The 13,462-nt window shown below is 47.5% G+C and overlaps 1 protein-coding gene across 6 annotated transcripts in view; it reads right to left on the bottom strand.

Annotated features, from left to right (window-relative positions):
* RHPN1 (rhophilin Rho GTPase binding protein 1) overlaps positions 1 to 12,281 on the bottom strand; it is a 31,016-nt gene extending 18,735 nt beyond the window's left edge. For 2 of the 6 annotated variants that reach the window (XM_055705789.1, XM_055705792.1), the window contains exons 1-2: positions 11,740 to 12,279; positions 1,804 to 1,922 (exon numbers count right to left, since the gene is read on the bottom strand). In XM_055705789.1, coding sequence (XP_055561764.1) covers positions 1,804 to 1,922; positions 11,740 to 11,835 — 215 coding nt within the window. In that variant the 5' untranslated portion in view covers positions 11,836 to 12,279. Of the gene's footprint in view, positions 1 to 1,803; positions 1,923 to 11,739 lie in introns of all 6 variants that reach the window. The other 4 variants (XM_055705793.1, XM_055705791.1, XM_005444463.3 and 1 more) reach the window with 4 other exon arrangements.
* Positions 12,282 to 13,462: the final 1,181 nt, after the last annotated feature.

Below are 13,462 nucleotides of genomic sequence, written 5' to 3'. Positions count from 1 at the left end.
CTGCCTCTACCCATTTATTTATCCAGCAAACAAACCCTCTTAACTGAGCAAACACCACATGCATTTTTTCCAACACACCATTCACGACAACCTCTCCAGGAAAGGAGACTGATACGCTGAACAGAACAGTTTGGGAGATTATTTTTGTAAAGCATTCAGAGTTGGGTTTGGGGTTTGGTTTTTTTTTTTCTTTTTCAGAGGCAAAGAAACCAACAAGTTCAGCTGCAAACACTACTCCAGGCTGGGCAACCCGCAGCTTTTATCCCCCTGTTTGCATTTAGCACTAGCCTAGAGAGACATAAAGGAAGTTTCTCCTTGCAACTCAAGTCTTTAATTTTTAAGCAATAACCTTTAGACTTACAACATACCATCCCCCCCAACCTTTAATCTCATGCACAAGCTTGATTCCTGCCTCCCCCCCCAGATTTCCTGTTTCATAAGCTCTGAGAACCATAGCACCCAGAAACCCACATTATTACTTTACCCAGCTGCAAAGTGGACTTGTGGGAGGGAGGAAAATTGGCTGCTACAAAAGGACATTCAAACTGCTCATCCAACAACAACAAGAAAAAAAGCCCCATCAGTGCATTTCCCTGGCAGAATAATTAAGATGTGTTTTGCATCACATTTTTGCTCACTCCCCTGCACGTGGCTCTGATTCCCACTGTTCACACTAAAACTGCAGCCGGGCACATTTCTGCTGAGCCAGCACATTTTCTCCTAATTTTTTATAATAAAAGGGAGTCACGTGGAGCAGCAGACATTGGGATTTCATGACTTTTTTAAATTAGATGAGGCACGGCAGCCTGGTTGAAGCAGTAGAGTATGGGAGTTGTAACATTGCCTCCCCTAGGAAGCCACACTGTCCTCACCCACCAGTAAAATACCATTTCTTCCTATAGTTTGGTGGAGCAACTATTACTCCCTTCTTCCAGGTGCAACATGAACATGCAACTGATATTAAAACATTCACATTCAGAAGTAAAATGTCAATTTTATTTTATTGGGGAAAAACGAAAATATCAAACAGGCAAAATATGCCAAAAAACTATTTTAGGGAAGCCTTATATGTTCTTATATTAACAGACCTGCCCACCCTGCACGTGTTCCAGTATCCTACAGGAACATGAGATACACACAAGAGCTACAAAAGAAAGATCATCCTTGGGTTAACAAGAAAATAAAAGAGCACACAATTGCATGCAAAAAAATGTAAATAATAATGCAATTGCATTATGAACACCCTGCTGGGGAAGACAGTAATGCACTGGTTCCATTTCGGCTGGACCAGCTGCTATCTAAAAGCCATGCAAAGGTGCCATCCCGTAAATGCATCTTCCAACAGGGTGAAGACCCACTGGACTGTGCCCATCTGCAAAGACATACTTGAATTTTCAGATTCTGCTCCAGTGGAAGCACTGCGCCTGTGCTTTTTTATAGATTTTTAGAACTAAAGCTGGATTTGATCCACTTGCTGGGGTTATCAGACAGGAGCTCAGGTGTCTAAACTCAATCCTAGTTAAACATTTATTTCTGTTATTCCACCTGCTCACATCCTGCTTTGTACCAGTCTCTCAGGGCATTGAAGTCATCATTTTTCATGAAAATGCAGAGCATTAGCATTGCACCAGATGGAGGGCAGGCATTTCTAGCATGAATACTGCAAAGTCAAGAGAGGGCTGAGCAAACCCCAACCATAGCCAGGGGAGTGCCAGCATCACCTGCCTCCTAGACATCAAGGCCATATTTTCACCTCCAGCCAGATCCCTGGGCCAGAGAGATGCTCTGGGGACCAGGACTCACCGGAAGAGGTTTTCTGCCCCCGCTCGCATCCTCATCTCCTTGTTGATCTGCTGGTTAATCCTTGCCCGGCGATGCTGCAGTTTGCTGCGCTGGGTCTGGGCAAAGGGGTCGCAGCCCTGCTGAGAGAGAGGGGCAGGGTCTCACCAACAAATTAAAAAAAAAAGCAAACAACCACCATTTTGGGATTAAAACTGGCACTTTCAGCATTTCGTTTGAAATAAAGGGTTTACTATCTAATACCACATGTTGCTTACAGCGATTTATTTTCTAAGCAAGGCTTCCCAAACACAGCTGTGAACAGGAACTAAGCATCTCCTTCCCAGGGTCTCGCCATCCAGACACAAGATAAGACCCAAGGGGCTGCAGATGAGCTCAATATAACCCTCAAGCTCAGGAACAGATGTGACCCTATGTCTATATGTGCTCACATCTCCTGCTGGCTCTAGGGGATTGAGTGCAGGCAGCAAGTCAAGAGTTCATGGGGGTGGAGAAATGAGTTGTACAAAGCAGTAAATTAATTCCATCCCTGCCTCCTTCCTTGGCTTTGGCTTGGACTTTCTGCAGACAGGGAAACATTTAATCTCCGACTTCAAGAAATAACAGACAGCAATATCCCTCTGTCTCACAGGGGCAAGAGGTTATTATGGGATGCCCAAAGCAGTGAGGTTGCCACAAGGAGGGTCTCCGAATCCAGGGCCACAAAAGCTCTGTCCAAGAAGAGATGATTTCCCTTGTGCGAGGAGAGGTTCAAATGGATGAAATGAGCCTCTAAAGACCCCTCGATAAAAAAAACCAAACCCAAAACAACAACACAGCACCTGTTTGGCATGGCACAAGGTTGGGTAGTTTAAGAGGATGAAGCCCTCCAAGCCTGCTCTTCATACACCAGTGCAAAGCACAGGCAGATCCCTCCAAGAACATATCAAGATCCACTGTAGCACTAAACGAAATCCCTCAAAGCCACTATTTCACGCTCTTGCTTCCCTTAGAAAACCTCTGTTAGCTATGCATATCAGTCTTACCCTTCTCCCCAGTGCTTTCCCTCCACTGCTACTGGTGGGCCTCTTGCCTCCACAGCAAGAAAGGGTTTCACCACTCAAGAGATTCTACAGAGCTCCAACAGTGCCTGCTCTCATTCTGTCCAAAACACCTTCTCAGCTAATTTCATCCATGTAGAGATCTGTGGGCTTCACCAGGTATCACCTCATCCTCCAAGATGGGTCACAAAAGTCTCAAATCCAACAAGCCACGGCAACACTTGGTTACCTCTTCAGAGGACACTGTAGAGTCCCAGTGTTACTCTGGGAAAATTTGCTTCTAGCAGATTATTTCATTTTTCTGAGGCAGTACGAATGGGAAAAAAAACCCTTTTTTTTTTTTCCTCTGTTTGCATTTAGCACTAGCCTAGAGAGACACAAAGGAAGTTTCTCCTTGCAACTCAAGTCTAATTTTTAAGCAACAACCTTTAGACTTACAACAAAAGAAAAAAAATCCTTGCTCAAAAAAGTACGCAACTAGCTTTGATTAGCAAGTAGGGAATGGAAAATTTTGCATTTTCATGGACTTCAGCCTTCTGAAAAATAATTTCTCATATTTGAAGACCACTAAGTGGTGCCCCCTTTAAAAAGGGTCTGGGATTAACATTAGCATTTTCATTTAAGTGAAAGATTTGAGGTCTTAATTGGTACATTGGAGACTGAGGAATCAGGGTCACTTCATCTGGTCCGTAAATCTGCAGGCTTAGTGCTTTACAGTAATCCATAATTTGTTTAAATTACTGAAGGAAGAAGCTGGAAGCATGAGACTGACTATTCTGGAAATGCAATTAAGTGGGATGTTAATGAAAACACTCCAACAGCTGCACAAATCTTGTGTCTGAGACACTCAGGAGCAAATACATGAAAGGCTGATCCAGAAGCGCCGCTTCTGGATTTGTCCTGGGGCAACACACCCATCCTGCACACATTGTTGGCTTGCCAGGGAAAAAATCCAGAAGTTGGAAGAAAAAGGGAAAGGATAAGGAATCCCACACCTTGACGCCCAAGAAGGGACCATGCCAGGTTTTCTCTAGCAAGAAAGAGATGGGTCATCACTGTAAACGGTCCTTGAAAAAAAACCCAACCCAACCACATCTGCACTACTCAAATCTGAGCACCCAGAGGCTCTCAAAGCAAAGACGACAGCATCAAATTCTTGTTTAGAAAGGAGCTTCTTGTGTAGATGTAGTTTAAGGTACTACACAAGTATTTCTTTTATTGAAGGCTGATTACAAACATTGTGCCTTCAATGATGTTTCTTCATACAGTGCAGGACATTAACCTACACATGGGAGTTAAAGCTTAAGGAAGGAGAAGGAGCAGTAAAGAAAAAAAATGGAGCTTATTAAAATTTCAACAGCCTCTCAGGTTTACAGACAAAAGCTGTGTGTGCTTGTCAGCTCGAGAGACATGTGAGCCAAATGCTTATGCAAATATGTCCAAATACATGTAAGCAAGCAGGATCGAGGCCCCCTCTTTCTGCCTCCAGAGCCACAAAAATCTGTCCAAAACTCAACAACCCTGGTAGCAACTGTTGGAGGTGGAAAGCACCTTTTCTCTGCCTCCAGCTCTTCCTACAGGAGCTTTCATCACCTTTGAGACCTTCACACTTCCTGCAAAGGTTTGCTTGAAAGCAGTCAGAGGATTTGAAGAGTTTGTTGGGTTGTTTGGGTTTTTTTGTTTGGTTTGTTGGGGTTTTTTTTGTTTTGGGGTGGTGTTTTTTTGTTGGTTTTGGGTGGGTTTTTTTTGGGGGGGGGCAGGGAGCAGGGGCAGCAGGTGGCAAAGACTACCTGAATACATGGGCAGGAGGCCAGAGGAAGCTGCAGGTAAGACATGATGGAAGAGGCACATGGATGGAAAGACTATCTAAAGCCATAGAGAAGGTCCATGAATACTGCCTTGTTGGATGACAAGACAAGAAGAAATTAAGAAAGAAAAGAAGATGCAGAGTGGCATGAGAAGATGCTAGGATGGCTCCTCAAGATATTCAGCGTTAAAACCTCTTCACTGCAAAAGCAATTCTGGGGTTTATTTAATTGACTTGGCGGCTCCCCACTTCTCCCATGCCTAGCTTCAGACAACACCAAGAGGCAAAATTCAAGGCACCACCAGCGTCAAAGCTGATGAACACGAACCCTCTCAAGCATGCAAACAGAGCAGCTTTGATAACTGTTAATCACCTCATCTTTCTTCAGGGCCACAAGAGGAGCTACCTTCCAGGAACACTTGCAAGCCCTGAGGTAGCTGGGGACCAAACACGATTTGACAACATCCAGGCAGTCATGGCATTTGGATTTGCCTAAACATCTTCCTCTAAGAGACACTAAGCCATCTGTAAAGCTGCAAGGTTCCCCCCTGCCCCCACCCCATTCTGAACAGTGTTTTCTCAATCTGATTTAATGAGATAGTTATCAATTCCCATGCAGGCTCCTAAGCCAACAGCAAAAAGGTACCAGAAAGTCAGGTATTAGAGCACCTAATGTAATACCAAAGCCTGGTGAGGATGTCAAGTCAGGATCTTGAGACTTGCTGCCCTTAGGGACTTCATGTGTTCTCCCCACACCTTGCTTTGCTACTCACCCCTTATGAAGTTGGGGAAGTGCAGTAACCCATGGGACTGCAGCATATCTCTCCAAAAGAAGATCTGCCATCAGTCCCAAAGCATCATCCCTGGCTGCCATGGACCAATGCCAAGGCCACCATGGGGAACAATCAAGCCTAGGCTGCACCTGCTCCTGAAGCATTGCAGAAATGATGTTATTTCACAAATATAGGAGCAAGAAGAAAATTCAGCTCCAGAATAACATGCTTAGCCAAGGCTAACTTACATATGAAAGTAAACACCACCACAAGCAAAAAAGAGCCATATTTAAATCAAAAGGTAGACAGGGGAGATGGAGTCAAGAGGCAAGCATGCCCATCCTCCAACAGCTTATGTTTAAAAGAAGCCAACACTTTGCCTGTACCCATACTCTCCAAGTTGCACTCAAAAGCTAAAAACTACAGCACAGAGTTTCTAAAGTGGTGACGGATATAAGCATGCCTTACGTAGGGGGTGCGAAGGGAAAAAGCCCCACCAAAACCTAGTGTTCATTTTTAAAAGGCATCTTCCTTGCTTAATTCTTCTTTGCACAAGCTTTTGAGGTCAACCCATTGAGAGCTGACCTCAAAGAAGAAAGAGGTGTTATTTCAACAGCCTCTTGGGCTTTGGGGTGCGCATAGGGAAATCAGCGGAAGAGTAGAGTTGGGTGCTTAAGGAGCTGGCAGGTCAAACATGAGATTTCTTAACCTTCCTAGTTTAAAGCTTTTACAAAAGGAAAGCAAGGACCTAAGTCTTCCAGTAAGGGGCCATAAATTGTGCAGCAGACAGGGAACAGCACAACTTGTATGTACACAGAGGACAGCATATGTTAAGAAAGCCATAAAAATGAATGAGGTGTGCATCATTAAGTTATACGAGTTGTGTCCGGTTCTGAAGTTTACTGCCTCTGACAAAGCAGGATTACAGCCAGTATTACTGTAGCAAGGCCATTTTATGCTCAAAGACATTTGCCAAATAACATTGTGTTCAACCCTCTGCACAGGCAGATGACAGAGTTACAGAAAGTGCTCAGCCAATGCTTCCACATAAGGAAGAAAAGGGAAAAGGCCAGAAGACCCTTTCCAGAGGAGGCCAAGACAAACAGATCCCCTTTAAGGGATGTCAAGGCTTCTGCCAACTCAAAGTCTATCTTCGCAGAGAACACAATGACGTAATGGTGGTGCCAGCTCCCCAACACCTCTTCCAGTTCAAGAGCACCCATCTGTGGTGTTAAATAGGGCAATTACATGGTTACATTTCCTTCTATAAGCAAGTCCTCAGGCAGCAAGTGTTTAGAGATGATCACCAAGTGTACTTTGCACTTCACATCTCCAGGAAATGAAGCCTGGCTATGTCTTGGGTGACAAGGCACACCTATACCATTATTTGTGACCCTGGTGCCAAAAAAACAAGGCCACTGCCTCCCAGCCCTAGTGACAGAAAAACCTAATCACCTGTCAGGAGAGGTGTATGCCAGCAAGTCCAAAGGGCAAAGCCATGCATAAAGGGACTGATTTCTGCTCTTTGGTTTCTGCTGGAACTGCAGTTGCTTCCAGCAACTGAGCAAAAGCAAAACTTAAGTGTATGAAGCAATCTAAGGATGACTGTGAGCTGTTACTGTGACAAGGGAAAACACAATCCTAGAACATGCTGGTAAAGCCATAAGCAAGAGAGAAACAGAGATGCAGATCCAATTGCTTAAGGGGCTCCTGCATCCCTGCCCAGAGGAATAGGCATAGACCAGGAGCGTGCTGGCAGGAGCCAGACATAGCTCTCTTCAGAGAAATGAGAAAGGGGTCTGTAGCTGGGAGTTAAATTATAGCCTCAATGGGCATTGCAGCAAAAGCTCCTATATACTTGCAGGGCTTGGCTGGATCACAGGAGGGGCTCCACAGCCCACCTGCTGAAGCACAGACCAAGCTGCGTCATCTCCAAGACCAGCTTTAGCCACAAAACAGTCACCAGAACTCCTGCCAATTAAAGCAGCTGGAAAGTGCCCACAGAATAGCAGGAGAAACGAAAGAAGTTTAATTTACACAGAGACTGGAGACACCCATAATACGGCAGTGGTGAGATGAATCATCACCTGGTGCTGACATAGGCTCTACAGGCAGCCTCACCACCAAGGAGACAACCTTCACATCCAAGTACAGGGAAGTTCAAGGAGAAAGTTGCAAAGGGAACAGGGCACCAGCCAGCCCTGCATCACTGCCATGTGCATATACAAACACGCAGACTCCTGGTGCCAGGCAATGCAATATGTAAGAGATGAGCTGCTGCTTTGGACAGTCAGGCATTTTTACACACAATTCCCTCTTTCTCAGTGAGGGTATAACCTGCTGTGGTGGAAATAAAGTTATCTGTCCCAAGATTTGTCATTAAGACCATTCACAGCAGCACATCTGCACCGCAGTCCTGGTACCTCGTGTCAGACAACACAGGCTCAGACCCAGTCTCACAACACAGCGATGTGCTAGATACCAGACAACCAGAGCTCATGGATATAGCTGAGGTCTCATGGCAGGATTAGGCCCATCACAGCTTTTACTGCTCAGACCAACTTGGAGGATGGTGGACACCACGAACATGTTAAGTGTAGCCCAGCTGCATTTGGCAAAGGTGCCCAGACTGCTGCGTATGTTCCGTAAAGCCTTAAGGATAATTTTGTTTTAATTTTATGTTATGCCTCCTAGGGAATTGACAGCTTACTGCTTTTTAAGGGAAGGGAGTCAAAAGACATCAAAAGTACTACTATTTAACGCTTTCCCAGGGAAGGAAGATGACATTGTTCAAGCCTTCTGTTGGACAACCCATTGGGATTTCTCTCATCTGACCTCTCCAGTGCTGCCTTGTTCCCTCCTCACAGCAATCAGTTGCTGGCGTTGGTTGATCAGGGCATAAATACACTCCTCAAGAGGAAGTGGCAGGAGCTCTGCTGGAGCCTGGCTCCCTATGTCTCTCACCTCCACTTCATCTCCTCCTACCCCAGCAGTTCCCAGAAAAGACACCCCAGGTGCTGCTTCCATGCACAGAGAGAACTGACAGAATAAATAATAAAAATCCTCTGAAGCCAAAGACAAAGCCAAGCAAGGCTACAAGAGAAGCCCAAGATCTCAGTTTGACACCTGATAGCCACAAGGGCCACACTTGCAGACAGACCCACAGCAACGTTTGGACATCAGGACTGATCTCATCTGCAAACTGTTTTCTCATTCAGAGGACAATTCCTCTAGGTAGGACCAGGATTCACAAGCACTGTTAAAATCCACACCAGTGCTAGATACGGTTTCTTGTTAACCCTAAAGGCACCCAGTCTTCAGAGCTCTCTGCTAAGTGGGTTCTGGGTGATGAGCTCCTGCACCAAGTCAGGGACCAACCAACCTTTCCAGCACTACCCGTCTACACTCACAATGCAATGAAAGAAAACAGCACACTAAGGAGCATGAGGTGCTAAAGTGCAAGGAAATCATATGGCTTGCACCCAGGAAGCCTTCAACCCCAGCAGGGATGGTGAATGAAGAGCCAAAGATCAGTGCTTGGGAGGGTCAAGGACCAACCATCAAGCACAATTCAAGCAGAGGTGGGCAACTGCATAAAAGCTGGTCAAGTCCAAGCTGTGTTTAGCCACTCAAGTCTGCATCAAGGCATGCACCGGAATATCAAGATTTTCTCAATAGTAAAAGCTAGAGCAAAATTCTTGCACCAGAACAAAGAACAGATGAAGATTACAACAATTTCCACAGCTCTAGGAAGCGCTGACGCTGCTGTTAACAGAGATACCCTTGATCCATGGTCCCAACTCTATGCATTGAGTACATGGTCTCTAGGTACAACCTCAGCCCTGCAGGTTTTACCTGGTAAATGTTTACACCTCCCACTCAAAAAAAAAAAGCAAGTGCCTATTTTCATCCACACTCAGGCTCAGTATTTCCTAACACAGCTTTGTCCCCAAAAAGGGATGTTTCCCAGTGCACAGATGATCCAGCACCTGGAAAAAAAAAATCACTGTAGAAATAAGGTAACTGGAACATCAAGCTCTCAGCACCCGTTTTATTTCCAGAACCATGCTGGTCTATAAGCTATTTTGATAGAATCTGAGCTGTCGACTGGGATTATTATTCCTCTTCGCAACCTACAAGTTTGAGTCAGGCCAGCACAGGACAAGTGGCCAAGTGACCCTCGTTTAGCTGCATTAGCCTGTGGGATAGAGAGCAAAACAAAAGCTGGAGAACTACCCCACACACAAAAGCAGGCTTTAACATTCTCCTTCATAAAAGATTATCAACAATTTCCTTCTCCTCCCAAACAAGGGCATTTCAGAAAGTAATATGGGCTGTTACTGGAAGACAACCAGTAGGTCACAACAAACATTTTTGCTCCCTGAACATCTATTTATATATAAAGTCCCTATCATGAAACTAATCTCATGAAGCACTCCGGCTGCAAGCTGTTTTTCTGTGGGAGACATTACCAGCTAAAACCTCTAAAACCTTTTATTGAGAATATGGTTACATCACACAGCCTTTTAACAAATGAGTGGAGGATTAAGGTTTTAAATTTCCCAGCGAAGTGCCCTCGCTGCTGGCTAATGCACTCAGTAAGAGGAAGGAAAAATAAAATGGGGGGGGTGAGAAATAAAAATATGGGGGATTGGGGGTTTTAAGCAGCAAAACCTGCATCTATAGCTTGAATTTTAGTAGTGTGAAACTGCTCCAGGGAGCTGGGGGAGGCATAGGGCATCATGAAAGCTGGGGCAGGGTGCCAGCAGGAAACAGATGTATTAAATCTTCAGCCCCGGTACATGAACCTTGGCAAAAAAAAATAATAAAGAATCACTATTGCAGCAGCATTCAGGATCCCCTGCGAGGGAGCAAACATACAGTGGTCCCATCCACAGCCCCTGATGCTCTCGGGGTAAAAAAAAAAACCACAAACCAAAAACACAAAACCAAACCCACAACTAGAATGCTATATTGATAGTTTCTTTTAAATTAAAAACTGATATCATTAATAGGAAGTCTAATCAGGTGCTTTTTTTAATTAAAAAATAACCATGTTATGACAGATGCTACATATCCCCTGCCAGCCTCCCCTCCCCCCCCCGCCAAAAGTTTTGCAATATTTTCCTATGTTATTCTCTGTGCTAGAGATCCATCAGACAGGGTAAACCAATTGCTTATATAAGGGAACAGCTCATCCATAAAATATATAAACTTTATGTTCATATAAAGCAGAAGAGAACTCCAGCTAATCTTCCTTTACAAGCAGCACCTGCTATTTAGACAAGACCCTGAGTAAACTCCAACCTGGTTTAAGGTTGCAACCTCTTTAGCTGCAGTCAGAGGCCAGGCTCAAGTGACTCAAGATCAGATTGATCCTTGTTCAGCCAGGGCTGCAATCTCAGCTCTCATTCAGGAAAAAAACACCTCTAAAGAGAGCCTGGATGAGTTCTGCTTTTTTGACTGCTGGGTTTTGGGGTGTTTGGGTTTGTGGGTTTTTTGCCAAAGGGCTGCAGAAATGCAGTGCTCTGCTGAAGAGCAAGTTTTGAAAATTACATACTTGTGAGAAGAGCTCAGATTACAGGGCAAACTCACAGCAGGTTTGTAAAGCTGGCTCCCAGGGGACAAACCTAACGGGAGGCACACTTAAACAGCCCCAAAAACTCATGTTTACTCATCTTTTCCTGTGAAAAGCAACACTTGACCCCAGGAACATGCATGCACTGATACCCAAGAGACAGCATGGAAAGCTGAGCAGCTGGGACAGTGGCAGCCTGAGGACAAGCCCCACTGGTTTCACCCTGCTGTTACTAATTAAAGAAGTGATGCCAGCGGAGCTACTGGCCCCATCTCACAGGCATGGCCAGGCTGCTGTTGTACCGACTTTCCTTATGGACAGCACCTGGGGAAGAAACTCAGTGAGCAACACCCTGCCGGGTACCTCCGACAACAACAGGAGGGACAGGCAGTGCAGGAAGGAGAAAAAGCCAAAATCCAGGAGATTTTGGTTAAAAGTAGCTGCTGGGAAGCTTGCAGACTGAGCCAGTGGAGGAAGATGTGATAAAGGAGTGGCACTGAAGAATGATGAGCCATGAGATAGTTGCGTAGGTCTGCTTAGGGATGAGCTACTTGCCACATTTCATTTGCCCATCAAGCCCTTCCTCAACCAGGTCCTTGCTGTGCCCCAACGCACCCAGCACCACCTGATGGCCAGGACAGACCTGCACCCCCACCCACACGGACCACCATCCCCACAGAGCATCAGCTGGGTGCTTTGCCACCCTGCACCCCCCCACAGCACCCCATGGCCGTGCCTCACCTTCCGGGTGCTGCCGCTCTTCAGGCCTTGCAGGAGGACGAGGCCACCATCCCTGTCCCCGCCACCATCCAAGCTCTCCTCCTCAGGGGGCATCATCTCCAGGGACGCCGCATCCACAGGTGGGGTGGGGGATGGGCCCGCACTGGAGGCTCCTGCCTGACCTCACCGGCTGGCTCTGGGGCTTGGTGTCCCCACCTGGGGCCGCTCCACTTCTCCTGGCCTAGCCCCACACCCTGCCAGCCCCCAGGGGCTCCTGAGCCCAGCTCTGGCCTGGCTGGGGGCTTCAACACCCACTAGCCCCCGCCTGCTGCGGCCCCCCCCTCGCACCCAACAGCCTGCCACCCCGGAGGACGGGGGTAAACCCCACAGACCCCCAACACCCTCGAACTGACTCAGAGAGATGCCTCAACTGGGGGGGGAGGGCAAACCCCACAGCTCTACCAACCCACCCCCACTTACCGGAGCAAGCCCCGGCAGACCGGGCCGCCCCTCTCCCCAACTCGGCCCCGCCGTTGGGCGCTGCCGGCCGAGAACGACCGCGGCGCCGGGCATAAGCAGGGTGGTGGGGCGGGGCGGAGCCAGGCTTCGACCAATGGGAAAGAGGGATGGCACGGATCGGCGGCGGCGCTGGCCAATGGGAGCGCGAGACAGGAAGTAGCGGCGGGGGAGGAACGGAGCGGCGCGGGGAGGGGAGGGGCGGAGGGTCTGTCGCCCGTGGCAACGGTGGGAATTAGAACGCCGGTGACGTCACGGGGGGCGGGGCCTCTCGCCCCTCCCATGAGCACAGCTGGGCGCGCGGCCGCTCCCATCCCTGCTACATCTGGACGACCCCACTTAGAACCGCGCACACGCCCCTACCCCGGCCACATCTGGGCGCCCCCCCATAATTCAACCCGTGCAAGCCCCGGGCTCCCCCCCCCCCCCGCCCCTCCCGCAACACCTGGGCTGCTGTGGAGGGGGTGGGAGCGCCACAAGGCGGCACCCATCGTGCACCCCCACACACACCCAGCTCCGGCTGCCTTCTGCCCCAGCGCTGGGTCCCGGGTGCTCCCCTGCGTGTGGCTCCTGGTCTGCATCCCACTCCCCCCCCTCAAAAAAACCCAAACATCTGGGTGGTGACACCGCAGCTCGCACAGCTGCTGGAGCGACTCTGCAACATCTGGGAATGCCATACCCTTGCCTTGCTATAGCCTTTCGACTCCACTCCTGCACAAAACTCAGTATCGTAGAAAACGCAATGCAAAAATTAATGAAGAAATAAAATCAAATTTATTTTTTACCTTTTCCAGCCAGATACAGGCAAATCATACCCTTTCCCCACCACCCCCCCCCCACTGAGCTATACTGTTGAACCACAGGAGGGTTTTCCTCTCAATCATGCTCGTAAAATAAGAGCCGGACTAGGCAACAGCATTAAGTCCAGCAAAATTTTTCAGAAAAGTGTCCAGGGGTTGGAAAAATCCAATTCCCAAGCTGTGCATGGATTCAATAGGGCACGGGGAGTCCCGTGCAGATTCGGCTGTTTAACAAGGGGGCGGAGGGGAATTAGCCTGGCATACATTAAACCTTTCATATTGCATGAATTTATTTTATAGCTGAATATATTCAACCATTTCCACCTTTCCCAGCCAATTTTTCCTTCTCAGGGTTTCAAGGAGTGTGCCATCCCAGGGAAGGGAGTACGTTAGGAAGGGCTTTTCTCTCCCTCCTGGACTTCCTAATC

The sequence above is a fragment of the Falco cherrug genome, chromosome 3 (assembly GCF_023634085.1).
Source record: "Falco cherrug isolate bFalChe1 chromosome 3, bFalChe1.pri, whole genome shotgun sequence".
Taxonomy (NCBI): domain Eukaryota; kingdom Metazoa; phylum Chordata; class Aves; order Falconiformes; family Falconidae; genus Falco; species Falco cherrug.
Note: the sequence above shows the minus strand (reverse complement) of the source record. Positions and strands in the feature narration are given on the sequence as shown.